We start from the raw sequence: 25,538 nt of genomic DNA, 5'->3' as shown, positions 1-25,538 counted from the left end.
CTGCTGGATGGTGAGTGCAGAGAGGCGTGTAATTGTCGAGCTGGACAAAGAGAACACCTTTGCTGATGCAATGTCAGTCTTCTTTGGTTCATTTTATGTATTGAACCTGGAATACCAGGAGTCCGCGTGTGCAACATTGGAACTAATTCAGAGGTATGTTTGAACAGTTAGCTAATAGTGATAGATGATGATGATGAGTAACTCATTATTTCAAATCACAACTCAATGTTACTGTATGTTACTATTTATTATGGCATGTTTTAAGGTTCTTTGTAAGGATAAACCCTGAAGAGGGAACAAAATGTACCTCCAAGGTTGGGACAAGCAGAAAGACTGGGACCACTGTGAAGCGATAAACCCTCATGTCACAACTTTCCTCCAGCGGCTTACTGAATTTGAGTGGAGAACTTCAAATTAGGTAACTGTTTTTGCCATTTTTAGTGAATTTCTTGTATAATTTAAGTGAACAATGTGTTATTACCTGTGTCTCCACAGATAATCCATGGCCCATGCTTTCTGGACATTTACACAAGACGAACAACAATGAAGACAAGCTCTCTTGCCATCTTGCAAGACGCTGTCTCTGTCCAATAGGTTTTTTTGAGTGCAACAGTTTTGATTTTTTTTCCTTCTTTTACCCGTTTGTTAAAAATTATTTCAGCTACTTACACTTTAATTGTCACATGCATTGGCTCACCCTACAAATCAATGAACTCAGTCCACAAAGCAAGATCAGGGTTCAGAGCAGGTCAGTTCCTTCACACCACACACGCTCATCCATGTCCTTGTGCACCCTGTTTTGTGCATTGATTTGGTGGTGTGAGACAGTATTTTGGACAAAGTGTATATAAAGGCAGACGTGTGGGGCTTGATATTATATTCATTACAATTCAGTTTATTTGTATGGTGCCAACAAAATGAATGCCAAGGCACTTCACAGTGTAGGTTTAAGACCCTACAAAATATAACTAAGAAAACCCAACACTTGAGCATATGTTGTCTGCCATGATATGGATATGACATAATATCGTTATTGTTTGTACAACCATCTGAGAAAATAATGGATTACAGGGTTTAGTAAAAACAAGTGCTTCCTCAATGAAAATATGTTTTCAGTTCTTTTCAGTTTTTGATTTTGGAAATGTGTATTTCAGCAGGGAAAAATCAGAACTGAAATAAAGTGGTGTAAAGCACATGAATTATATTTTGTGTGTGTCTATCCATCCATCCAATTTTTTTGGAACCCTCCAGTCTCTTACAGTATGTTACTGTTAACTGAAATTACGGTCAATTCCAACCTGTTAAACAGGAAATGACCGGCTGTTGGGACACGGTGTCCTCTAGCAGAGATTAATATTTTTGGTACTGATGATGCGTGATAACAGTAAGTTACTGGTTAATATATTGCAGTTTATAACCTTGCAGCGGGCTTACAGTGACATACCGTGAATAAACGGTAGTATACCAATTTCTTAATCACAGTATGTTGTTACTTTGTTGACGTAATTACGTATGTGTATCAGAGAAACTCAGGAGGGTTTTCTCCAAGCACGACATCCCGGTGTACTTCAGACCCAGCAACACACTCAGACAAAAACTGGTTCACCCGAAAGACAAAACGCCAAAACACAGACTTAACAATGTGGTGTTTGCTGTACAGTGCAGCGAGGAATGCCCAGACCTCTACATTGGAGAGACCAAACAGCCACTTCACAAGCGCATGGCACAACACAGAAGAGCCACCTCCACAGGACAAGACTCAGCTGTCCATCTGCATCTTAAGATCAAAGGTCACTCTTTCGAGGATGCCAATGTTCACATTTTGGACAGAGAGGACAGATGGTTTGAAAGAGGAGTGAAAGAAGCATCTATGTCCACTGTGAGCGACCATCTTTGAACAGAGGCGGTGGTTTACGACACCAACTGTCTGCCATCTATAATCCAGTTTTGAGATCCCTCCCAGACGCCTTAACGCCCACTCACATCCTGGGCCATCTGACCTCAGGAAATCGCATGATAAGGTGGGGCCAGGTTTCACAATGAACTCACCCGAAACTCTGGCTGATTGGGACCCACACCCAGTTTCACACCTTGGCTCAGGCGATTAGAGGATCATCAGGGGGTCCTTTTATCCCTCTGTGGGGGGAAACTCCCACTAGGTTTATATCTGGGACTCTCCACCATTTGACCTTAGAACTGAAGAAGCTTCTCGGATGAAGGTGAAACGTCTTCAAGCAACTTAAAGAAGTCCAGACGCTTTTCTTTGCAAGCTCCTTTGACAACACTAGGTTTACTAACCTGTGCAAATTTGCGTAGCTTCCCTAAACCCAAACCCCCCTAGAATTACTGGCTTTTTTATTTTCTGGTGCAAGTCCCAAGGTGTTAATCACCCCTGCTGAGATTTTCACAGGTCGTCAGCTCGTTTCTCCTCCAGCTTTTGTTGTGCAAACCACCCATTATCCTTGAGGCCTTGCACATTTGCATTTGTTTACTCAGAGTTGCTCAGATTCAAGTCAGGCCAAACCTCTGTGTTACAACTTTCAGAAATGCCTGCCGTACCTATACAAAATATCACACACATTGACTGACCTGCAAATATAAAATACGCATATTCACACCTCACATATGATATTTATATAAACCCATTTAGAGTGAAGTTCATGTAAATTTACCATTCTCTATTTGTTTATCTTCTGACAACGTAAGATTACAAGTGTGCTCCAAAGCTTCCTTTGCCTGTTAGACGTGGGAATGCTGCAGACCATCAGAGACTGTACGGTACATCAAGCCCGCAGAACAGAGCCGGACTGGAATTTGTCAGTTCATGAACTGATGGCATTCATTTCAATCCTGTTTGTAAGAGCAATCATGTGTCCTGTTGGTGCCATTGTGGATTGCTGGTCAGGAGGATTTCTGGTGTCAGTAATCAAAGAGACAATGCCCCGAGATAGAGTCATTTCAATTATGCACCTTCGATTTGATGACAGGGACACGCGGGCAGAACGGGTGAAAACAGACAAATTTGCGGCGATCTCAGACATCTGGACACGCTTCAACGAGAACTGTGCTAAGAGTTTCACTCCAGGAGAACACATGACCATAGATGAACAGCTGTTCCCTACCAAGGTTCGTTGTCCATTCACACAGTATATTGCAACCAAGCCAGACAAATTTGGGATCAAGTTCTGGATGACCACGGATTTGGACACCAAATATGTCTGCAGTGCATCTCCTTACTTGGGAAAGGACCCCAGTCGTCAGAAGGGAGAGAGGCTGGCAGAGAACGTGGTCATGAGACTGATGGAGCCGTTTATGGATGATGGGAGAAAAGTCACAACGGACAATTTATTTACTTCCCTGTCACTGTCGCACAGACTGCTGCAGCGCAAAACAATGTTACTGGGCATGGTGAATAAAGTCCGGCGTGAACTTCCTCTAATTGCAAGAAACTGGCAACTGGCACAAAGAGGAAACCCAACACGATAGCAGACTATAACCACATGAAGGTATGTGAATGTGTGTACAATTTTACACCAGTGCTACAATGTTTTCTGATGTGTGTTATACAGGCCTATAGAAAAAAACATATACTCATGACTCTCTCTCTGCTTTTACAGTGTGGTGTAGACGTGTTGGACCAAATGGCGCGGATGTATTCCGTAAGAGCAGCAACATGCAGGTGGCCAGTAGCGGTTTTCTACAATACGCTGGACCTGGCGGCGGCGAATGCCTACATTTTGTACAAGGCATGTACAGGGTGGACAGGCAAAAGAAGATTCATGCAGCTCAAGGAAATATTAGCACAGAGGCAGGCTGCTGAAGCTGCTGCAGCTGCTGTGCCAGGGACTGTAAAGACAACGCAGTGCCAGGTGCAAGAGAGCTGCAACAGGATTCGCAGCAGGTTTACCTGTGCAACATGTCAGAAATTCACCTGTACCAAATGCAGGGATGATGGACACTGGGTCTGCAAATGCTGTAAAGTCTGAAACACTTTGAAATAAAACAGACTTGTGTACCCATATATTGTGAATGTGTGTCTTTTGTATGTAGGTTGTAACAGAGAGGTTTGTCCTGCCTTGGATCTGAGTAAACAAATGCCAATGTTGCACAAACACACACACACACACACACACACACACACACACACCTATACGGGTTTCTATGTATTGCAAGGACACTTTTTCCAAACCAGCCCAGGTGGTGGACTATGGGGACACCACTTTCCGCTTGCCCCTGAGAGATGCTGAATACGTCAAAAAATCTGTTTTGAGCCACAGAGCACAGATCTCACTTCAAAGTTCCTATACACGCAACACAACTAGAGATATAAGAACCTGTTTTTTTGCAACCTTATCAGGACATAGATAATTAGGTGAGAAGCCCCGCCTATGAAAATATTAGACATTTTAACACCCAACAGGATTTGTAAGGACACTGGCTATACAACACACATACCTGTCACCAAAGTATATTATAGGGCCAAAAATGAATAAGTGGGACATGGCTAAACTCAAACACTACTACTGCATATTAAAATTAATAGTTAACAAAACGTGGTCTTATGACAAAAATCGAACATCACAAAACACAAAGACCTGAATTTGAGAACTAGCTCAATGCAATTTGCAAAGACAAACCTTATTCTTAGATTTGTATTGGAGCCATCACATATTTATAATGTGAATTCCCTATAGTCTTTATGAAATGTCTAATGCTCAAGTCAAAGCAATACAGGGATAAGAGTTCCAAAGGTAACTTTTCAACCATGAATTTACAGGTCTTCTCTGTTAAAGGCTAGCAATTAAAGGTTAGATTTCCTAGTTGGTATATTATGCATTTACATTAAGCACATATCTTCCTTAATTTGAGTTATACAACTGCTGATGAGAATTTGCTTTTAGGAACTTTTCCCCTCAGTATAAGAAAGCCTCACTGAAAGACAAATATTCAGTTCCAAAAGAAAAGGTTCCAGGGTTGTGTATCTTCAGAGTTCTTGAATTGGTAATAAGATACATGCTCAAGCACAGAAAAGGTGCTTTCACATATCATGTTCCCTTTAAGTACGGTCTTTAGAGACAAAAAAAAATTATATATATATATATATATATATATATATATATATATATATATAAATAATAGCCAATCTGATGGTGAATACTCAAGTTTATTTCAACAAGAACACGTGCTTTTTGCAAACATGACATATATGTCAAACATCTGTGTATATATTTTTGTAACTTGATTAATCGTTTAGCGGCTGTTCCTTTTTTTTAGAGTTATGCCGCGGTTCCTGACGAAGTCTCTCACATTTTGAACAGAGCGACTGTCTAATACAGGACGTTCAGCATTTTTACACTGTTTGATTTCTGTCACAGTGGCTAGTTTCCCATTTGCAATGTGCCCACGGAAATGTCTCATGACTGCTGCAATCTCTTTGGGAGACCATGGACATTTTTGTCTCCTTCGAGGATTTTCCCCTTCTGCGCCATTTCCAGGGAATGCTACAAGGGGGAGAGAAAATAAGATCAGCTTACTTTTGATTTGTTAATTATTAAGTTATTATAAAGTTACTCTTCAAGAACAATATGGATGTAAACATCAAATCCATTTCATGGTACACATATCAAAAAGAAGTCCAGGCATTAACCACAGCATTTTTTCACTTGGTTTAAATAGCTGTGGAGCTTTAGATTTACACGGGGGTTTGGCTTTTTGCCATGTTAGATAAATACAGTGTCTTAAAAGCTATATTCTGATTAGAAGATCTAGCTCGTTCTTTCCCGCAAAAACATTAACTCAAAGAAAACTATTAAAGATAGAACTTCTAACTATGTGAATGCCACGGGACACCCAATTACAAAGTGACATTAGTTCCCATCCAGTTTCATCATGTCCTCCTTTATTGTCCTCTACTTCCAATCATGCAGAATCCAGGTTCAACCCATTACTTCAGCTTTGTCCTCTGATCTTTTCACTTAGTTTGTCAAGCAAATTATTCCTCATTTCCACCACTCTTATTCTCATGTGATTTTGTACTGTAACAGTAGCCCAGTTCAGACCTGGCATTATGACAAGTTCTGGGTGATCAGATACAACCAGCATTAATGAAAACTCTAAAGATATCCAGGATACTTTGAGGACTCATTCAAGATCCAGTGATGTAAGGCACACATTTGTTTCCATTCCTCTGAAAGTCAAAACAATCTGTTCCGAAGACAATGTAGGACAGTCTACTCTGATGTCATACTCAGCAAAACAAGATGACTCACATGAAACCTCTTTCTCATTTGATAAAAACCGTGAAACATGGGAGATTAAAAAACATTTGAGTCAGAAATAACTCGTGCAAAAAAATATTAGTTTAAAGATGTACACATTTACAGAATCACCAACACTGACAATAAACTCTCATATTGTCTCTTAAAATAAAAATAAAAAGATTTCAATCAAAAGGTGATCTAACATGCCAATGTAGTTTTCACATATGGTTTAAAAAGCAAGATAAGCAGTTTCCCATCTTTGTTTTCGAATAGTTATGAACATTTGAACTGTTAATCAGGCTTTTGAAGATGATTAATGGTAAGTATTAATATGCAATATTAGTATTTAAGCTGAGTTTACTGGAGCTTTAAGTGAGCCAACTTTCAAGTCGATGTGTACTGTAAACCTATGCAGACAGATCAGTATTTAAGGCTTTACTCTCACCATCCACTGGAGCACAACTTGGGCGTCATCAAGATATTACAAAATAGAGCAAAGACACAGCGGCCAGGGAAGCACAAGAACATGACATCAAGAAGGCCCCGAGTAAATGAGGTTATCCCAGCTGGACTTTTGTCAAACCTGGGAAGGCACCTAAAGAACGCTCCAGCCAATCCAGGAGCGAAGAAGGACAAGAACAGCTGATACGGATTTTCTTAAAAGATAACGTCTCTGTGGCTTTCAAATCCCAAAACTGAAATAAGAACCAAAATAAGAAAAGTATTCTAATGTTGAACCTGAGAAGAAAATTCCTCATGCCAACTTTAAGGTCATACTGGATATTAGTCATGAACTATGCAATGTTTGTAAAATTCTGGCATGTCATATTGACCAAACTTTCATATCAGATCTTGTCAAACACTGTTACAGAGATAACCATTTGCTAGTCTGTTGTTCAAAGAATCTGTTCAAAGGTGTCTTGATATTTTAAAATATTTTATTCTTGTGGTACCTCGTGATGTGCCTTCTCCAGCCGAGTCCACATCTGTAAATAGAAAAGTAAAACAAAAATATCACAAACAACATGAGTGGCTTGGTAATCATGGAAGAGCCATCAATATGCAGGGTGGTGGATAGTTATACCGTTTGAGGTGTTTGGAGGTTCCTCTACAGGTGGCATAGTACTCCTCCCTATAGTACAAGGAGTATTTTAGCTCAATATAGCAGTCACATTTTCTGTTCCTGTTTAGACTTTCCTTTAACACGAAAATAATTTTCACTAACAAGGAGAGAGGCACCCATAAATACAAGTAATCCTCAGGTCCATAGCTCAGTCCTAAAATGACTGAAGAAGTTTAAAGTTATATTGACCATTTCTTCAGCTGGCATATCAGTGAATTGTCATGATATATCTGCAGTACCAGTTAAAACTTTGGACACACCTGTTTATTCATTCTGAATTTGAATAAGCATTGTGTCTTTTCAAAGTAATCTTAACTGCATTTCCCAAAACTAGAAAGCATTTTACTAGAAATAAAACATAAAAGCCATCTACAAAGATGAAAGACATCAAAAATCCCGTCAAACACTGTTACAGAGATAACCATTTGCTAGTCTGTTGTTCAAAGATGTCTTGATATTTTAAAATATTTTATTCTTGTGGTACCTTGTGATGTGCCTTCTCCAGCCGAGTCCACATCTATAAATAGATAAGTAAAACAAAAATATCACAAACAACACGAGTGGCTTGGTAATTATGGAAGAGCCATCAATATGTAGGGTGATGGATAGTTATACCGTTTGAGGTGTTTGGAGGTTCCTCTACAGGTTGCATAGTACTCCTCCCTGTAGTACAATGAGTATTTTAGCTTAATATAGCAGTCACATTTTCTGTTCCTGTTTAGACTTTCCTTTAACACGACAATGATTTTCACTAACAAGGAGAGAGGCACCCATAAATACAAGTAATCCTCAGGTCCATAGCTCAGTCCTAAAATGACTGAGGAAGTTTAAATTTACATTGACCATTTGTTCAGCTGGCATATCAGTGAATTGTCATGATATATCTGCAGTACCAGTTAAAACTTTGGACACACCTATTTTACTAGAAATAAAACATAAAAGCCATCCACACAGATGAAAGACATCAAAAAGCTTGTCAAACACTGTTACAGAGATAACCATTTGCTAGTCTGTTGTTCAAATAATCTGTTCAAAGGTGTCTTGATATTTTAAAATATTTTATTCTTGTGGTACCTCGTGATGTGCCTTCTCCAGCCGAGTCCACATCTGTAAATAGAAAAGTAAAACAAAAATATCACAAACAATATGAGTGGCTTGGTAATCATGGAACAGCCATCAATATGTAGGGTGATGGATAGTTATACCGTTTGAGGTGTTTGAAGGTTCCTCTACAGGTGGCATAGTACTCCTCCCTATAGTACAAGGAGTATTTTAGCTCAATATAGCAGTCACATTTTCTGTTCCTGTTTAGACTTTCCTTTAACACGAAAATAATTTTCACTAACAAGGAGAGAGGCACCCATAAATACAAGTAATCCTCAGGTCCATAGCTCAGTCCTAAAATGACTGAAGAAGTTTAAAGTTATATTGACCATTTCTTCAGCTGGCATATCAGTGAATTGTCATGATATATCTGCAGTACCAGTTAAAACTTTGGACACACCTGTTTATTCATTCTGAATTTGAATAAGCATTGTGTCTTTTCAAAGTAATCTTAACTGCATTTCCCAAAACTAGAAAGCATTTTACTAGAAATAAAACATAAAAGCCATCTACAAAGATGAAAGACATCAAAAATCCCGTCAAACACTGTTACAGAGATAACCATTTGCTAGTCTGTTGTTCAAAGATGTCTTGATATTTTAAAATATTTTATTCTTGTGGTACCTTGTGATGTGCCTTCTCCAGCCGAGTCCACATCTATAAATAGATAAGTAAAACAAAAATATCACAAACAACACGAGTGGCTTGGTAATTATGGAAGAGCCATCAATATGTAGGGTGATGGATAGTTATACCGTTTGAGGTGTTTGGAGGTTCCTCTACAGGTTGCATAGTACTCCTCCCTGTAGTACAATGAGTATTTTAGCTTAATATAGCAGTCACATTTTCTGTTCCTGTTTAGACTTTCCTTTAACACGACAATGATTTTCACTAACAAGGAGAGAGGCACCCATAAATACAAGTAATCCTCAGGTCCATAGCTCAGTCCTAAAATGACTGAGGAAGTTTAAATTTACATTGACCATTTGTTCAGCTGGCATATCAGTGAATTGTCATGATATATCTGCAGTACCAGTTAAAACTTTGGACACACCTATTTTACTAGAAATAAAACATAAAAGCCATCCACACAGATGAAAGACATCAAAAAGCTTGTCAAACACTGTTACAGAGATAACCATTTGCTAGTCTGTTGTTCAAATAATCTGTTCAAAGGTGTCTTGATATTTTAAAATATTTTATTCTTGTGGTACCTCGTGATGTGCCTTCTCCAGCCGAGTCCACATCTGTAAATAGAAAAGTAAAACAAAAATATCACAAACAATATGAGTGGCTTGGTAATCATGGAACAGCCATCAATATGTAGGGTGATGGATAGTTATACCGTTTGAGGTGTTTGAAGGTTCCTCTACAGGTGGCATAGTACTCCTCCCTATAGTACAAGGAGTATTTTAGCTCAATATAGCAGTCACATTTTCTGTTCCTGTTTAGACTTTCCTTTAACAAGACAATGATTTTCACTAACAAGGAGAGAGGCATCCATAAATACAAGTAATCCTCAGGTCCATAGCTCAGTCCTAAAATGACTGAGGTCGCCAGTCTCCCACAGGACTAACACAGAGAAAAACAACTATATGCAATCACATTCACATCAATGGGCAATTTAGAGTGACCAATTAACCTAACCCCAGTTTCTTTGGACTGTGCGAGGAAGCTGAAGTATGCCGAGAGAACCCACGCAAACATGGAGAAAACAACTCCATGTTTGCGGACCCTGGACCGATGAACTCAGGACCGTCTTGCTGTGAGGCAACAGTGCTAACCACTATGCTAACGTCCCGCCTTATCGACTGGGCAGCCAAGTCCAATAAGTGCACTTGCTGGGGTTAGGATAAGCGGAAGAGATGTTCTCGGCATACCTTGTAAAAATGTAAACACAATACTCCAACAGTCCAGTTATAAGACAATCATCATCAGTGGGCACACTGTAGGAAGTGGGTAATACTGTCAGAGGTCCCTGGAGGTACCTCAACAAATTGCCTAGTTCCCTTTTCTGTAGTTGAATAGTGTAGCTCAATATTAATGCTCTGTTGCGTTGTGGTTGATTCATTTACACACATCTCTGGCTAGATATCTGTAGCATCACAACACAAAACTATCAATGTAAGTACTATTACATTTTTTGTACTGATCTGGTTAGACCTTTCTTTAGTGACATTATTTGACAGACATCAATCTTTATGACTATGTCAAGAATAGCTTAAGCAGTGTATTAACCTCAGCCCAAAACAAATTAAGACATTTTCAATACTTAAGACTTACAGTGCACATATAATCCTTACTACTACCTTTTAAATAACTGTGTATACCTGAAACATCTCACAATATTGCATTCAACTGAATACTACATAAATATGAGTTGTTTGTTGGTGCATTTACCCATTTTTGTTTGTGCTGGTGGGTATTCTTTGTCAGCCTCGCCGTCTTCACTCTCACCAGAGTCTGTCAAGTCTAGGTTATCTGACAAAAAAATATGTTAAGCAGCATCTTGATGCATTCTCAATCATCCAGGTAAGTAAATCTCCAAGAGTTGATTCTGTTCATCTGGACATAGCGTTTTGTGGGAAAAACGTTTCGTCACTCATCCAAGTGACTTCTTCAGTCTCAGCTTACTGCAGGTTTCCCCAATCTTATAAACAGTACATTTGCATAATGACTGAAACCAGCCCACTGAAGGAACAATGGGCTGGGAGGTCAGTTCCTTAATCTTAATTATGCAAATTCTCATGACCATTGATCAACAACCACTGACCAAAACCCACTGATCAAAGACCACTGATCAATAGCCATGAGTACCATACACAGAGAGTTGGGGAATGGCTGCAATCACAGCACTGTAAGATGGCCTTAGGCCCCCTCCTTGATTATGAATCGAGGCATTCTGAATGCATCAAGACGTTTTAACCCACTTTGGCAAGGACGGCCTGAAGCTTGTACGTCAGTATGAGCAAACAGCACGTAAGATGGTGGATTACAGGAACCACCTGAGATTCAGCCTCAGATGCAGACAAAACCGGATTACTCCTAAAAGTCTGCAAATGAGCTCTTCGTTAAAGGCTTCCGGGCAACAAAAATCCTCCAGAAGGCACAGCATCAGTTGCTTAATGAACGGGTGAGGCAAACAAATTTTACCATGGACATGCTAAAATCTCAAGAGGAGCGGATCCAACAGAGACTGACAATGCTTCTAGATGAGAATACTCTTAAAAAGGTGTTTGACTTTACTGAGAAGGCTCGTCTAGCACAGCACAAGAAGTCTAAGACCAGGCAACAAAGGAAGTTTGACTTACTTGTTGTACGTCGGAAACCACGGCAAAATACGGAGAGTGTCCTCAGTGACCAGAAGAGACAAGGATGCGACACAGAGGATGTGGACAAGTGGGTGAAGAATTTGTCTGACAGACAGCTCAACGAAACAGAGAAAAACATCCTTGCTCAAGGGCTGAATTTTGCTGTCACACCGGGACAAATCCCGCTAGTGGAGCTGATCACAGCCACAGAAACAGCAATTCGTAACAACAATATTGCAGAAATGGAAGCATAGCAACTACAGACGAAAGTTTTGGCCTGTCTCAGCAATGCAAAGCCCCCAGCATCCAAAATCACCATGGAGAGGAAGGTGCTCCACCTGGAGACTCTGTTGTCCTGCTGGGAGACTTCAATGCTCACGTGGGTAACGACAGCAAGACTTGGAGGGGCGTGATTGGGAGGAACGGCCTCCCTGATCTGAACCCGAGCGGTGTTTTGTTATTGGACTTCTGTGCAAATCACAGTTTGGCCATAACAAACACCTTGTTCAAACATAAGAGTGTCCACAAGTGCACGTGGCACCAGGACGCTCTAGGCCGCAGATCGATGATTGATTTTGTAATCGTATCACCAGACCTGCGAACATATGTTCTGGACACTCAGGTAAAGAGAGGGGCTGAGCTGTCAACTGATCACCACCTGGTGGTGAGTTGGATCAGGTGGCAGGAGAGGACGCTGGACAGAACCGGTGCACCTAAACGCTAGGGGTGCAACGATACTCGTATCGATATTGAACCGTTTGATACAGTGCTTTCGGTTCGGTACGCATATGTATCGAACAATACAACATTTTTAATTTATTTTATCAACTTCCCTTCTGACGATGCTGTCTGTGTTGAGCACTCAGTGGATCTGCGCTCGACAGTGCAGCCTAGGCGGAGTAGTCGAACGCAGATTCACTGAGCGCAGGGCAAGCTAGCGAGACAGAAGCTAAGCTCGTTGCAACATGGCAAATTGAACCTCCCCCACCCTCATTCAGATCTGGCGTTTGGAACTATTTTGGTTTTCGTGTGAAGTATGACCCTGAAGGTAAGCGCGTCATGGATTAAAGTAAAACAGTATGTTGGATGTGCCAGCAATGCTCAATTACATGGGTGGGAACTAGTGTGTTAGCGCAGTTAGCTCGTTGTGTTGGCCGTCCAGCCCCACTCACAAGGCAATCCGCAGTAGCTCGTTAACGGAGGTGTTGTGTCGTTAACCTCATTTCAGATTAACGCTGACAGCACTAGTGGGAACACAACGAATATGACTGCACATTTACTCCGACATCATCCTAGTGCAAAGACAAGTGGAAGCAGACAAAAACAACAAGCACGCATGCTACAAACTTTACCCGAGTCATTTAGACAGCCGTTAGCACATGATTCTCCTTATGGGGACCTGATATATTTAATATGGTGCTGAGAATATAGCCCAGAAGAAGCGTATAGTATAGCTTTTATTTTGGAAAGAGCCATTTCTCTGTAATAAACTCTCTTTTCCAAAGATGAGTGATTCCTCAATCAGATACAGGGCTCGCAAAATATATGTCAATGCTTTTGCATTCTTTCGGAAATGTAGCTGGGTAATTATGTCATTGGCATCGGTGAGCCACTGTCAATATGTGACATATTGAAATTGCGTTTGAATTTGCGCTTGTTTTTTGCTTTCACTTTGCAATCGTGCGAACTGCGTATAGAGAGCGACAGCACTGATTGGTGAGTGATGATAATTTGTGCACCAATTCCTCTGACATCTTATCAATCGTTAGCTTACTATGCAAACATGACAAGTGAAATCTCCCGCAGCAAGCTTAAACATGTGAGAGGTTGATCGCGCAGAGAATCGCTGAGCGTTATGTGAGTGCATGTGTAAAAGCAGCAGGATATATATTTTAGTTCTGCTGAGCCAAATAAGACAGGTCAGCGTGAAGAAGTGACAGCCAAACAAAGCTTACCACAAAACGGAAAAGTTATGACAAATCAGACTATAAGGCAAAAAGAAAGTGCAGCTTTATGGTTTCATGGACAAAAGAATTTCTGTGGCTGCAATATGACGAGCTAAATAACCAGGGCTGCACATAAGTGGTCCGCAGGTGCGCATTCGCTGTCAAAATAAAAAACGCGCACAAGATAAGAAGTTGCAACGCGTGTTTGCGTACATAGGATTTTCTGGAGGAGGACAGACATTTGTTTAGAACTCTTAAAGATGTTGAAGAAGCAAAATCCTTTAAGCAATTACTTTGGTGTTCCTTCACCTCCAAAGAAATGGAGTCTGAACCACAAAAGAAGCGCGTATTCTCAGAAAAGTGGTTGCAGGAGGTGAGCTGGCTTCAAACAAATGATGAACGCACAGAGATGTGGTGCAGAATGTGCCGTGAAAATTTAATAAATGACAAATTAATAAAAAGGCATGAACATTTTTTTTGTATCGAAAAAATATCGAACCGTGACACCAAAGTATCGAACTGAACCGAACCGTGAATTTTGTGTATCGTTGCACCCCTACTAAACGCGTAGTGAGGGTGTGCTGGGAACGTCTAGCAGAGGCCCCAGTCCGCAAGATCTTCAACGCACACCTCCGGCAGAGCTTCAACAGCATTCCGAGGGAGACTGGGGACATTGAGTCCGAATGGACCATGATCAGCGTCTCCATTGCCGAAGCTGCTGCATTGAGCTGCGGCCGCAAGGTGGTTGGTGCCTGCCGTGGTGGTAATCACCTAACCAAATGGTGCACACCAGAGGTGAAAGGAGCCACCAGGCTGAAGAAGGAGTCCTATCAGGCTTGGTTAGCCTGTGGAACTCCGGAGGCAGTCGACAGGTATCGACAGGCCAAGCGGAATGCGGCTCGGGCAGTGGCTGAAGCAAAAACTCGGGTGTGGGAGGAGTTCGGGGAGGCCATGGAAAAAGACTTTCGGACTGCCTCGAAGAGATTCTGGCAAATCGTCAGGCGTCTCAGGAGGGGAATGCGGTGCTCTACCTGCGCTGTGTATAGTGCTGGCAGAGCGCTGCTGACGTCGACTGAGAAAATTGTCAGGCGGTGGAAGGAATACTTCGAGGACATCCTTAATCCCACTGACACGTCTTCCGAGGAGGAAGCAGAGTCTGGGGATGAGGGGAATGACCTACCAATTTCCGGCGGCGAGGTCACTGAGGCAGTTAAACAACTCCTTGGTGGCAGAGCCCCTGGTGTTGATGTGGTCCGCCCCGAGTTCCTGAAGGCTCTGGATGTTGTAGGGCTGTCCTGGTTGACACGCCTCTACAATGTTGCGTGGAGATCAGGGGCAGTACCCCTGGACTGGCAGACCGGGGTGGTGGTCCCCATCTTTAAGAAGGGAGACCGGAGGGTGTGTTCCAACTACAGGGGGCTCACACTCCTCAGCCTCCCTAGGAAAGTCTATGCCAGGGTGCTGGAAAGGAGAGTTCGTCTGCTAGTCGAACCTCGGACACAGGAGGAACAATGCGGTTTTCGTCCTGGTCGCAGAACACTGGACCAGCTCTTTATCCTCTCAAGGATACTTGAGGGTGCATGGGAGTTTGCCCAACCAGTCTACATGTGTTTTGTGGACTTGGAGAAGGCATTCGACCGTGTCCCTCAGGGTGTCCTGTGGGAGGTGTTGCGGGAGTATGGTGTATCAGGCCGATTATTACGGGCCATTCGATCCCTATACAACCGTTGCCAGAGCTTGGTTCGCGTTGCCGGCAGTAAGTCGGACTCGTTCCCGGTGGGTGATGGGCTCCGCCAGGGCTGCCCTTTGTCACCGGTTTTGTTCATAATTCTTATGGACAGGATTTCTAGGCGCAGCCAAGAAGTGGAGGGCTTTCACTTTGGTGGCCTCAGAATCTCAAGTCTGCTTTTTGCGGATGATGTGGTTCTGTTGGCTTCATCGGGTGAGGGCCTCCAGCTCGCAATGGAACGGTTCGCAGCCGAGGGTGAAGCAGCGGGAATGAGGATCAGCACCTCCAAATCTGAGGCCATGGTTCTCAGCCGGAAAAGGGTGGAGTGCCCACTCCGGGTCGGGGATGAGTTCCTGCCCCAAGTGGAGGAGTTCAAGTATCTCGGGGTCTTGTTCACGAGTGATGGGAGAAGGGAGCCGGAGATTGACAGACGGATTGGGGCTGCGGCTGCAGTGATGCGGACGCTTCACCGGTCCGTCGTGGTGAAGAGGGTGACCGAAAGAACGAGATTGCGGACACAAGCAGCAGAAATGAGCTTCCTCCGAAGGGTGGCTGGCCTCTCCCTCAGATATAGGGTGAGAAGTTCGGCCATCCGGGAGGGGCTCAGAGTAGAGCCGCTGCTGCTCCACATTGAAAGGAGCCAGCTGAGGTGGTACGGGCATCTGACAAGGATGCCTCCTGGGCGCCTCCTGGGCGCCTCCTGGGCGAGGTGTTCCGGGCATGTCCCACCGGGAGGAGGCCCCGGGGCAGGCCAGGACACGCTGGAGAGATTATATCTCTCGGCTGGCCTGGGGACGCCTTGGTGTTCCCCCGGATAAGCTGGAGGAGGTGGCTGGGGAGAGGGAGGTCTGGGCCTCTGCTTAGGCTGCTGCCCCTGCGACCCGGCCTCGGATAAAGCGGATGAAGATGGATGGATGGACGGGTGAGAGATGTCATTACGGAGGCAGATGAAACCATGGTCTTGTACGACGTTACATCTCTCTTCACTTGCATCCCAGTCACGGAAGCATTGAAGGTAGTCCGTAAGAGATTATGACACCAACCTCAGCAACAGGACCACTCTCAGCATCGACCAAGTGTGTTTGCTTTTGGAACTGTGTCTTCATTCCACCTACTTCACATACAAGGGTCAGTTCTACAGGCAGAAACATGGGTGTGCCATGGGCTCCCCAGTTTCACCCATCGTGGCCAATTTGTACATGGAAGAAGTGGAAAAGAGGGCTTTGCTATCCTACCCTGGAACACCACCAATCCATTGGTTCAGGTATGTGGATGACACCTGGGTGAAAATCAAATCTCAGGACGTACCACAATTCACGGATCACATTAACTCTGTGGACCGACACATGAAATTCACCAGGGAGGCTATGAAAAGTGGCAGGTTAGCTTTCTTAGACTGAGATTTCCATCAGTAATGGGGGACATCTAAAAGCTGACGTGTACCGTAAACCTACACATACGGATCAGTATTTAAGGTTTGACTCTCATCATCCACTGGAGCACAAACTGGGTGTCATTAGGAGCGAACACCATCCCCACTGACACAGCGGCCAAGGAGGCAGAAGAACATCACATCAGGAAGGCCCTGAGTAAATGTGGTTATCCCAGCTGGACTTTTGTCAAAGCTGGGACGGCTCCTAAAGAAAGCTCCAGCCAATCCAGGAGAGAAGGACAACTGCTGCCCAAACGAAAACCTGTAGTGATCCCATATGTGTCAGGAGTATCGGAGCAGTTGAGACGCATTTTATCTAAACACTGGGTCTCTGTGGCTTTCAAACCCCAAAACACTGTGCCAAAAACTAGTCCACCCCAAGGATCGGGTCCCCCGACACAAACAGAGTAAAATAGTGTACGCTGTTAAGTGCAAGGAGGATTGCCAGGATTTATACATCGGGGAAACCAAACAACCTCTGGCGAAGCGCATGGCACAACACAGAAGAGCTCTCTGTGAATGGTATTCATGGCCATTGATCAGTGGTCTTTGATCAGTGGGTTTTGGTCAGTGGTTGCTGATCAATGGTCGTGAGAATTTGCATAATTAAGATTAAGGACTGACCTCCAAGCCCATTGTTCCTTCAGTGGGCTGGTTTCAGTCATTATGCAAATGTACTGTTTATAAGATTGAAACCTGCAGTCAGCTGAGACTGAAGAAGTCACTTGGATGAGTGACGAAACATTTCTCCCACAAAACACTATGTCCAGATGAACAGAATCAACTTCAGCTATGTCCAGATGAACAGAATCAACTTTTTGGAGATGTTAAACAGCAGGTACAAACATTCCTTGTTTCTCTTAACAGCTTTAATGTAAAAGTAAGGTTATTAAATATATTGTGTTAAGAACACTCAAAAGCTTAAAAACTAGACACCTTAAAATACTATCTACTTAGAAATACCTTCAATTTCAATCTCTTCCAATGTTTTGCCTTGGAGATTTCCAAGGGTCCCTTTCTCCATGGCAAGTAGTAGTTTTGATATTTTTGCCAGCTGGGTTGTAGCCTCTGGAAGTCTGTAAAATTCTCTGTGGACACGGATATCATGGCCTAGAAAGTCAGCAACTTGGTCAAGCTCGTGATTTTTTAGGTTCAAGACGTGTGACAAAGTTGCAACATGCTTGCGTAGCTGTGTTGACCTAAGGAGTTCAGGACTTTGTGCACCACAGTCATTTGCATAAATCCTGAGACAGTCCTGTCCTCTGTAAGGAGTCAAACAGTTGGGTCTTGCAAAGAGGAAGGGGTTTTCTTCCGGGACTCCACACTCTAGTCTTCTGCTTATGAGCTGCGTTAGGGCTTCAACCATGTCTGGTGATAACAGTACAGCAACCTGCTCATCAACTTCAAAGGAGGACGATGCCATGGGCACAGCAGCTTGAGAACGGTCAGGGTGCTCTGAAACCTTGTGCAAGCAAACACAAAAGTACATTAACATCCATTCAACACAGATATGTTGAGACTATACAATACAGTTATGAAGGTACACTGGTTATTGACATAAATGAGGTAAATGTAATGAAGTAATATTGAGTGAAAATTAATTCTCCAGTGTGAACCAACATGACTCTCGGCAGTATCCACACACAGTCCTCATAATAATGTACCTGAAAGCTTCATACACTGCAGGGTCTCTGTTACACACAGACTTGAGAGCCCATCTTTCAATAGACTTACGCATCCAAAACACACACAGTCCTCATAATGTAGGTATCTTACATTAACCAACACTATAGGACTTGTGTCTAAAACCCTCACTATCAACATCCAAACAACTCGGCTGTGTTCTTGTTGCAATAATAACAACACCAGAAAATTAGTCACCTGCTCATCAACTTCAAAGGAGGACGATGCCATGGGCACAGCAGCTTGAGGACGGCCAGGGTGCTCTGAAACCTTGTGCAAGCAAACACAAAAGTACATTAACATCCATTCAACACAGATACGTTGAGACTATACAATACAATTATGAAGGTACACTGGTTATTGACATAAATGAGGTAAATGTAATGAATTAATATTGAGTGAAAATTAATTCTCCAGTGTGAACCAACATGACACTCGGCAGTATCCACACACAGTCCTCATAATGTAGGTATCTTACATTAACCAACACTATAGGACTTGTGTCTAACACCCTCACTATCAACATCCACACAACTCGGCTGTGTTCTTGTTGCAATAATAACAACACCAGAAAATTAGTCACCTGCTCATCAACTTCAAAGGAGGACGATGCCATGGGCACAGCAGCTTGAGGACGGCCAGGGTGCTCTGAAACCTTGTGCAAGCAAACACAAAAGTACATTAACATCCATTCAACACAGATACGTTGAGACTAGACAATACAATTATGAAGGTACACTGGTTATTGACACAAATGAGGTAAATGTAATGAAGTAATATTGAGTGAAAATTAATTCTCCAGTGTGAACCAACATGACACTCGGCATTATCCACACACAGTCCTCATAATAATGTACCTGAAAGCTTCATACACTGCAGGGTCTCTGTTACACACAGACTTGAGAGCCCATCTTTCAATAGACTTATGCATCCAAAACACACACAGTCCTCATAATAATGTACCTGAAAGCTTCATACACTGCAGGGTCTCTGTTACACACAGACTTGAGAGCCCATCTTTCAATAGACTTACGCATCCAAAACACACACAGTCCTCATAATGTAGGTATCTTACATTAACCAACACTATAGGACTTGTGTCTAAAACCCTCACTATCAACATCCAAACAACTCGGCTGTGTTCTTGTTGCAATAATAACAACACCAGAAAATTAGTCACCTGCTCATCAACTTCAAAGGAGGACGATGCCATGGGCACAGCAGCTTGAGGACGGCCAGGGTGCTCTGAAACCTTGTGCAAGCAAACACAAAAGTACATTAACATCCATTCAACACAGATACGTTGAGACTATACAATACAATTATGAAGGTACACTGGTTATTGACATAAATGAGGTAAATGTAATGAATTAATATTGAGTGAAAATTAATTCTCCAGTGTGAACCAACATGACACTCGGCAGTATCCACACACAGTCCTCATAATGTAGGTATCTTACATTAACCAACACTATAGGACTTGTGTCTAACACCCTCACTATCAACATCCACACAACTCGGCTGTGTTCTTGTTGCAATAATAACAACACCAGAAAATTAGTCACCTGCTCATCAACTTCAAAGGAGGACGATGCCATGGGCACAGCAGCTTGAGAACGGTCAGGGTGCTCCGAAACCTTGTGCAAGCAAACACAAAAGTACATTAACATCCATTCAACACAGATACGTTGAGACTATACAATACTACACTACACTACGGTAAATGTAAATATAATATGTACCTTTACTCTCCATGGCCAGTCAGAGTCACCGTAGTTGTATGTTATTGCTTCCCCCGGCTTGATGTCTTTTATGGCAAATAAACAGAGATGAGACTTTCCATTTACTGTGATTGTCCTCATTTTGCTGTTTGGGCTCACGTGATCGTCATTCACCAGTCTGCCCAAGGAGCCATCCTCTCTGGCTGCATCAATGCTGAGATAACAAAAAATGTAAGACACAAAATTACACAAGGTTTATAAAAAGGCTGAACAATTTGATTACATTTTTAATTATATGGATTTGTAACAAGCTAGCAGTTTGTCTTAATGTGGTCGTCACAACTTTTGCAAAAAGTAGGCTGAAAAATGAATTATTTTAATTTACATACCACAATTGTTGTCCATTGTACCTGAATTCAAAAAGAAAAACCTTTAAGGCGTCATGGTACAATCTTGTTCTGTTTTCATATTCCTTCTTGGTTACAACGTCTCCGCGATATTCCAGAAGGAAGTCTCCTTTGTTATAGTTGCACCTACTAAACACTCCTCGACCTTACAAAGAAAATAGAAAATGTCAACATGGGTCTACTACAATGGTTAAACTTATGACTGTGCCAAAAATCCTCAACAAGTATCCTAGTACCTCACCTTTTACTGAATTTATGAATTTCACTTCAAATCCATCTTTGTCCTGCCCCAAAGATGAAAATTTTACTGCTTCATCTTTTGGTTTAATTTTTGCTCTCGGGGGCCTCATTGCAATACACTGTCTCAGAAAAAGAAAAAAAAATAGTACAATTTATTTAATATTTCAGGAAAATAGTTGATAATGAAAACTGATCTTTCACAGGAGGTGTCTTTAACCCTCTGGAGTCAATGGTATAATCGGCTGTTTTTGACTACTTTTGATTTAATTGTTTTATCGGCTCATGTTCATTTATCCACCACAATAGGAAATGAGATTGTTGGGTTTTTCTCTGTATCTATGAAGCGCCTTGAGGCGACTTTTGTTGTGATTTGGCGCTATATAAATAAAATTGAATTGAGAGGCAATAATGTATCTATGTTTTGTTTTTTAAGAAAATACCGTTTTTATATTTTCCTGCACTAAACTTGACGACAGTTTTCAGGAAAAAGCGTAAATTGTGTATCATAACTCTGGTTTTACTTGGCCTATCAACACATTTTTAAAAACTGTTATATACGCATGTTGCTGATACACCGTAAATTGGTCATATAATCTGCACTCCAGAGAGTTAAATGTTAGCTACCTCGGTTATCTGAAATGTCTCATTAATAGCGTGTCACCTATATTTCAGCGTTGCTTAAAATCTGGAGACAGTGGGATGGATGAATAAATAATAACATCTCAGTAATTTCAAATGTTACAGTTTAACTAAAAAGGTGTGTGTTAGACTAGGTATTTAACCTTGACTAATTAAATACACAACCGCGTGTCATCAAAAAAGCTAGCTTTAGCATGAGAATTACATTGAAATACAAAACTCAATCAAGGAATATACACCAAAGAATAATCTCAACAAAACTAAATCTGACCAGTTGCTGGAAAGTTTAAAGTTTAAAGTTACCTGTTGGCTTCTCCACACCAGCGTCGGTGTCGGTACTCCTCAACTCGAAGTCACGAAGTGAGGGGGAGGGGTGAAAAACAGCTCATTGGCTAAAAAGTGGTCAGGTGATGAGAGTTCTGACTTTTTTATGGAATTTCAGTGAAACATTTACAGTGACGAAGGACTGAGTTTTATTGCATTTGTTTGTTTATAGGAAATTCCTCTTTTAAAAAGTATTTAGTTATTTATTTGAGGCAAAGGTACACTACAAGGGAATACATGTTTCATCACACACCACCAGCCGAGGTCCACCACTGAAGCAATGGTTTTACACTTGCATCTGCATATGTTAAACAAATCTGAGATTCAACCAACAACATAGTGTGACATATTTTAGATCCTTATGTTAAACCAGCATGTATCAAGATGTGGCTTTCTTCGGAAAAATGTATTTAATTATTATATTTTTGTTCTGATCTTTTGTTTGAAGATACAGAAGGTGCATCCTGAAACCAATGAATTTATCACTAGCAATTATGGACAGTTTGAGAAACCAAACATTGTTTTGTTTAGCAGTACAGAATAAATGAGATCATATGATATGACTAAAAAAATCTGAAACTAATAAATCCTATGGAAATTATACAGTGTAAAATTGGCTCTGTTTACAATATAGAACAAGCAGAACAAAACCTTAAAGAAACATGCCATTTTCCTGCATTAGTTATTAGTTATAACAACAAACTTGACAGATTAAATGCAAAACATGTATGTTAGGTTGAATAGATATGATAATTTGATAGTAGTTATTGAGTGAGTAGTTGTTTGGCTGTGTGTTATAGACAGGGGTGCACATAACTGGTACGCAGGTACGAATGCGTGACAAAAATTAGGAATGCGTAGTGACACTTTGCGTACTTGACTGTCTCATTTAATCTTACATGTGTTGCTTGTCACCAGCTAAATGTCCAAAAAAACAACAGACATTAAGCAGCTTCTTTGGTGTGCCACCACTAGCTAAGAAACACCAACCAGAGCCAGAGAAAAGACTTTTTTCAGAAAAGTGGCTCCAAGATGTGCCGTGGCTTGAAGCTAACAATCACATCCACATCTAGCAGACAAATCAGGTGTGTTTTTTAAAGGCTCAAAGAATTTTAACCATCCTTTATTTGACAAACATGAAAAAAAGTAAGGTGTCACGGTTCTGGGTCATTTTGACCCAGCATTTTGAGTTCTTGTGTTTTGGTTTAATTTTGGATTGTATTCTGATTCTTGTGCTTTGTTTATTATTAGTAGAATTCTATGTTTTTGTTTATTCTTGTTAAGGGATTAGTTCTTAGGTTTTGTGTCTCATGTTTAGTGTAGATTTGTTCTGGTGCCCTCCTGTAGGTTTAGTTTAGTGTCTAGTCTGCATCTTTGTGTAGTTGTTTCTTGTTTCCTGTTTTATTGTGAAGGTCCGTGTCTTATGTGAGTGTATTCAGTTTAGCTTCCCTTGTCTCGTCTCGTCAATTACTTCCAGTTGTGTTCCCCACCTGTGTGTATTTAAGTCGTGTCTTCTCGTGTGCTGGTCGCTGGTCTGTCTGTGTTTCAACCGTGTTCACCCTGCTGTCCAACTTCAGGTTCAACTGCTCACCTTCCTTCATGTTCGTGTTCATGTTTGCTGTTCAGTAGTTTAGTTTGTCCCAGTATAGATTAGTTTTGTTTCTGTTTTGCCATTTCCACCTTGTGCTTTATTTTTTCAATAAATCTCCTTCGCATCTACGAGTACCTGCGCTTGGATCCTCATTTAATTCCTCCACATGTCTCATCCCGTTCGCTGTGACATTACTGACCAGCCACATTATGGATCCATCGGCATTTGCCCCACCCAAGGAACTTCAGGAGGTCATAATCGACTCTGCTTCCAGGTTGGTCAACCTATGGCTAGAGCATGAGGGAGAGTGAGCTGCTCTGCGCTGTGGAAGCCAGGCTAAAGCAGCTCATTTCCGGCCACCCCTGGCTATTGGACTAACTGCACCCGCTCATTCAGGATTTCATTCTCCACAAACTTCATCTTCACCCTCCCCCACTCAGTCTGCAGCCCCGCCTGCAGCTCAAGTCTGCAGCCCCGCTGCCTGCAGCTCGGTCTGCAGCCCTGCTGCCTTTAGCTCAGTTGCCAACTCCACCACCATTATCATCTCAACCATTACTTCAGTCGCCCTCAGTTCAGTCTGCTGCCCAGCTGCCCTGAGTTCAGTCTGCCATTCAGTCTCCTGTGTTGCCGCTAGCTCAGCCAGTAGCACGGCTGGGGGTTCTGGAGAGCCCCGCCAGTGTCACGTCTCGTCAGCTGGGGGTTCAGGAGAGCCTAGTCAGCGTCACGCCTCGTCAGCTGCACGGTCCGAGGAGCCCGTCCGGCATCACGTCTCGTTAGCTGGGGGTCCCGGAGGACCCAGCCAGCATATCCTCGTGTCCGCTGACGGCTCTAGGGAGTCCGTTCAGCCACCACCTGCAACTTACACACCATCGCCTGCAGCGTCACCACCTGCAGCTGCCACGCTGCCGTCTGGTTCCGTGGCTGCCACGCTGCCGTCTGGTCCCTCCTCGTCTGGTCCCTCCTCGTCTGGTCCCTCCTCGTCTGGTGCTGCGGTTGCTACACTGCCGTTGGCCTCCGGACCTGCTCTGTTGCCGCCACTGCCTTCCTCCTGACTTGTTTCGCCTGCGTTGCCGCCGCCGCTGCTGTCCACACGGCCGCCCCCCTGAACTGTTCTGGATTTGGCTCATGTGCTGTCGACCCCCCTGAACTTTTTTGTGGACTCATGTTTGATCTGGTTTAGCTTTGTTTTGAATCGTTTTCATGTGTTTCTGGACTTATGCTCCTTGTCTTTTTTTTTTTTTGTTTTTGTTTTTTTTTGTTTCTGTCCCTTGTCTCGTCTCGTCAATTACTTCTAGCTATGTTCCCCACCTGTGTGTAATCTCCCGATGTTCTTCTGTGTATATTTAAGTCGTGTCTTCTCGTGTGCTGGTCGCTGGTCTGTCTGCGTTTCAACCATGTTCACCCTGCTGTGTAAGGCTGGGTGGACAATAGATGATAACAAGTAAGACTGGTTTCTGAGTTTCACAGCTGGGGTGGACAATGTTAAGCATCAGGCTTTCAAATGAATTAAAAGTCTGTCTTGGTCTTTCATTAATTAATAGACTGGTGTGAAAAATTGCTGCCACACCGCCCCCTCAACCTGTGCTTCGAGATTTCTGGTAGTTAGAATGACTCGGGGGTGTTGATTCATTTAAATTAACATAATCATCCTGCTGCAATCAGGTTTCTGTAAGGCAGAGTAAATCAATTTGTTGATCAATTATTAAGTCATGTACTAACAGAGACTTGGAGGAGAGAGACCTAATATTTAATAATCCACATTTCACTGTTTTACTCTTTGGTTCAGATGTGGATACTGTATTGTTCTTTCTTTGTAATTGTTTATGTTTAAGTTGTTTGTTGCTGGTTTTTAGTTTGTTTTTTTTCTTTTTGGAAGCAGACACAGTCTTTATGAAGATGGGTTTTTGGGGGGGTAGCAGGAGGAGAGAAGCTGCAGAGAGGTGTGTAAGACTGCAACTCTGCTTCCTGGTCCCAACTCTGGATAGTCATATTTTGAGGGGTTTAATAAATTTGTCCATATTTCTAGAA

At 42.3% G+C, this 25,538-nt stretch overlaps 2 protein-coding genes across 2 annotated transcripts; both read right to left on the bottom strand.

The window, feature by feature from the left end:
* Positions 1-5,154: 5,154 nt before the first annotated feature.
* On the bottom strand, positions 5,155-18,400 carry LOC148094767 (uncharacterized). Its single transcript, XM_087837189.1, has 9 exons — positions 17,869-18,400; positions 10,888-10,968; positions 9,833-9,880; positions 9,112-9,144; positions 8,589-8,636; positions 7,868-7,900; positions 7,345-7,392; positions 7,214-7,246; positions 5,155-5,501 (listed from the first exon to the last, which is right to left on the bottom strand). Exons 1-9 carry the CDS (start codon positions 18,398-18,400, stop codon positions 5,251-5,253), a joined length of 1,107 nt encoding a protein of 368 aa, XP_087693315.1. The 3' UTR covers positions 5,155-5,250.
* Positions 18,401-19,537: 1,137 nt separating this feature from the next.
* On the bottom strand, positions 19,538-23,146 carry LOC148094766 (N-lysine methyltransferase KMT5A-B-like). The gene is made up of 6 exons (XM_087837187.1): positions 21,899-23,146; positions 20,958-21,075; positions 20,699-20,861; positions 20,331-20,523; positions 20,154-20,225; positions 19,538-19,840 (listed from the first exon to the last, which is right to left on the bottom strand). Exons 2-6 carry the CDS (start codon positions 21,064-21,066, stop codon positions 19,538-19,540), a joined length of 840 nt encoding a protein of 279 aa, XP_087693313.1. The 5' UTR covers positions 21,067-21,075; positions 21,899-23,146.
* Positions 23,147-25,538: the final 2,392 nt, after the last annotated feature.

Source organism: Neolamprologus brichardi, unplaced genomic scaffold (genome assembly GCF_056152115.1).
Source record: "Neolamprologus brichardi isolate AB-2024 unplaced genomic scaffold, ASM5615211v1 NODE_ptg000008l+_length_2720982_cov_1, whole genome shotgun sequence".
Classification (NCBI taxonomy): Eukaryota; Metazoa; Chordata; class Actinopteri; order Cichliformes; family Cichlidae; genus Neolamprologus; species Neolamprologus brichardi.
The sequence above is the reverse complement of the archived record's forward strand: the minus strand, read 5'-3'. Positions and strand labels throughout refer to the sequence as shown.

Coding starts and splice junctions, on each gene's coding strand:
- LOC148094767 (XM_087837189.1), bottom strand. CDS start 18,400: ATGTTAATGTACTTTTGTGTTTGCTTGCACAAGGTTTCAGAGCACCCT. Junction 9,881..10,887: donor ACCAGCACAAACAAAAATGG/GTAAATGCACCA, acceptor CTTGTACTATAG/GGAGGAGTACTATGCCACCT. Junction 5,502..7,213: donor TGGAGAAGGCACATCACGAG/GTACCACAAGAA, acceptor TCCCCCTTGTAG/CATTCCCTGGAAATGGCGCA.
- LOC148094766 (XM_087837187.1), bottom strand. CDS start 21,066: ATGAGGCCCCCGAGAGCAAAAATTAAACCAAAAGATGAAGCAGTAAAA. Junction 20,862..20,957: donor ATTCATAAATTCAGTAAAAG/GTGAGGTACTAG, acceptor TTTCTTTGTAAG/GTCGAGGAGTGTTTAGTAGG. Junction 20,524..20,698: donor TACAATGGACAACAATTGTG/GTATGTAAATTA, acceptor TTGTTATCTCAG/CATTGATGCAGCCAGAGAGG.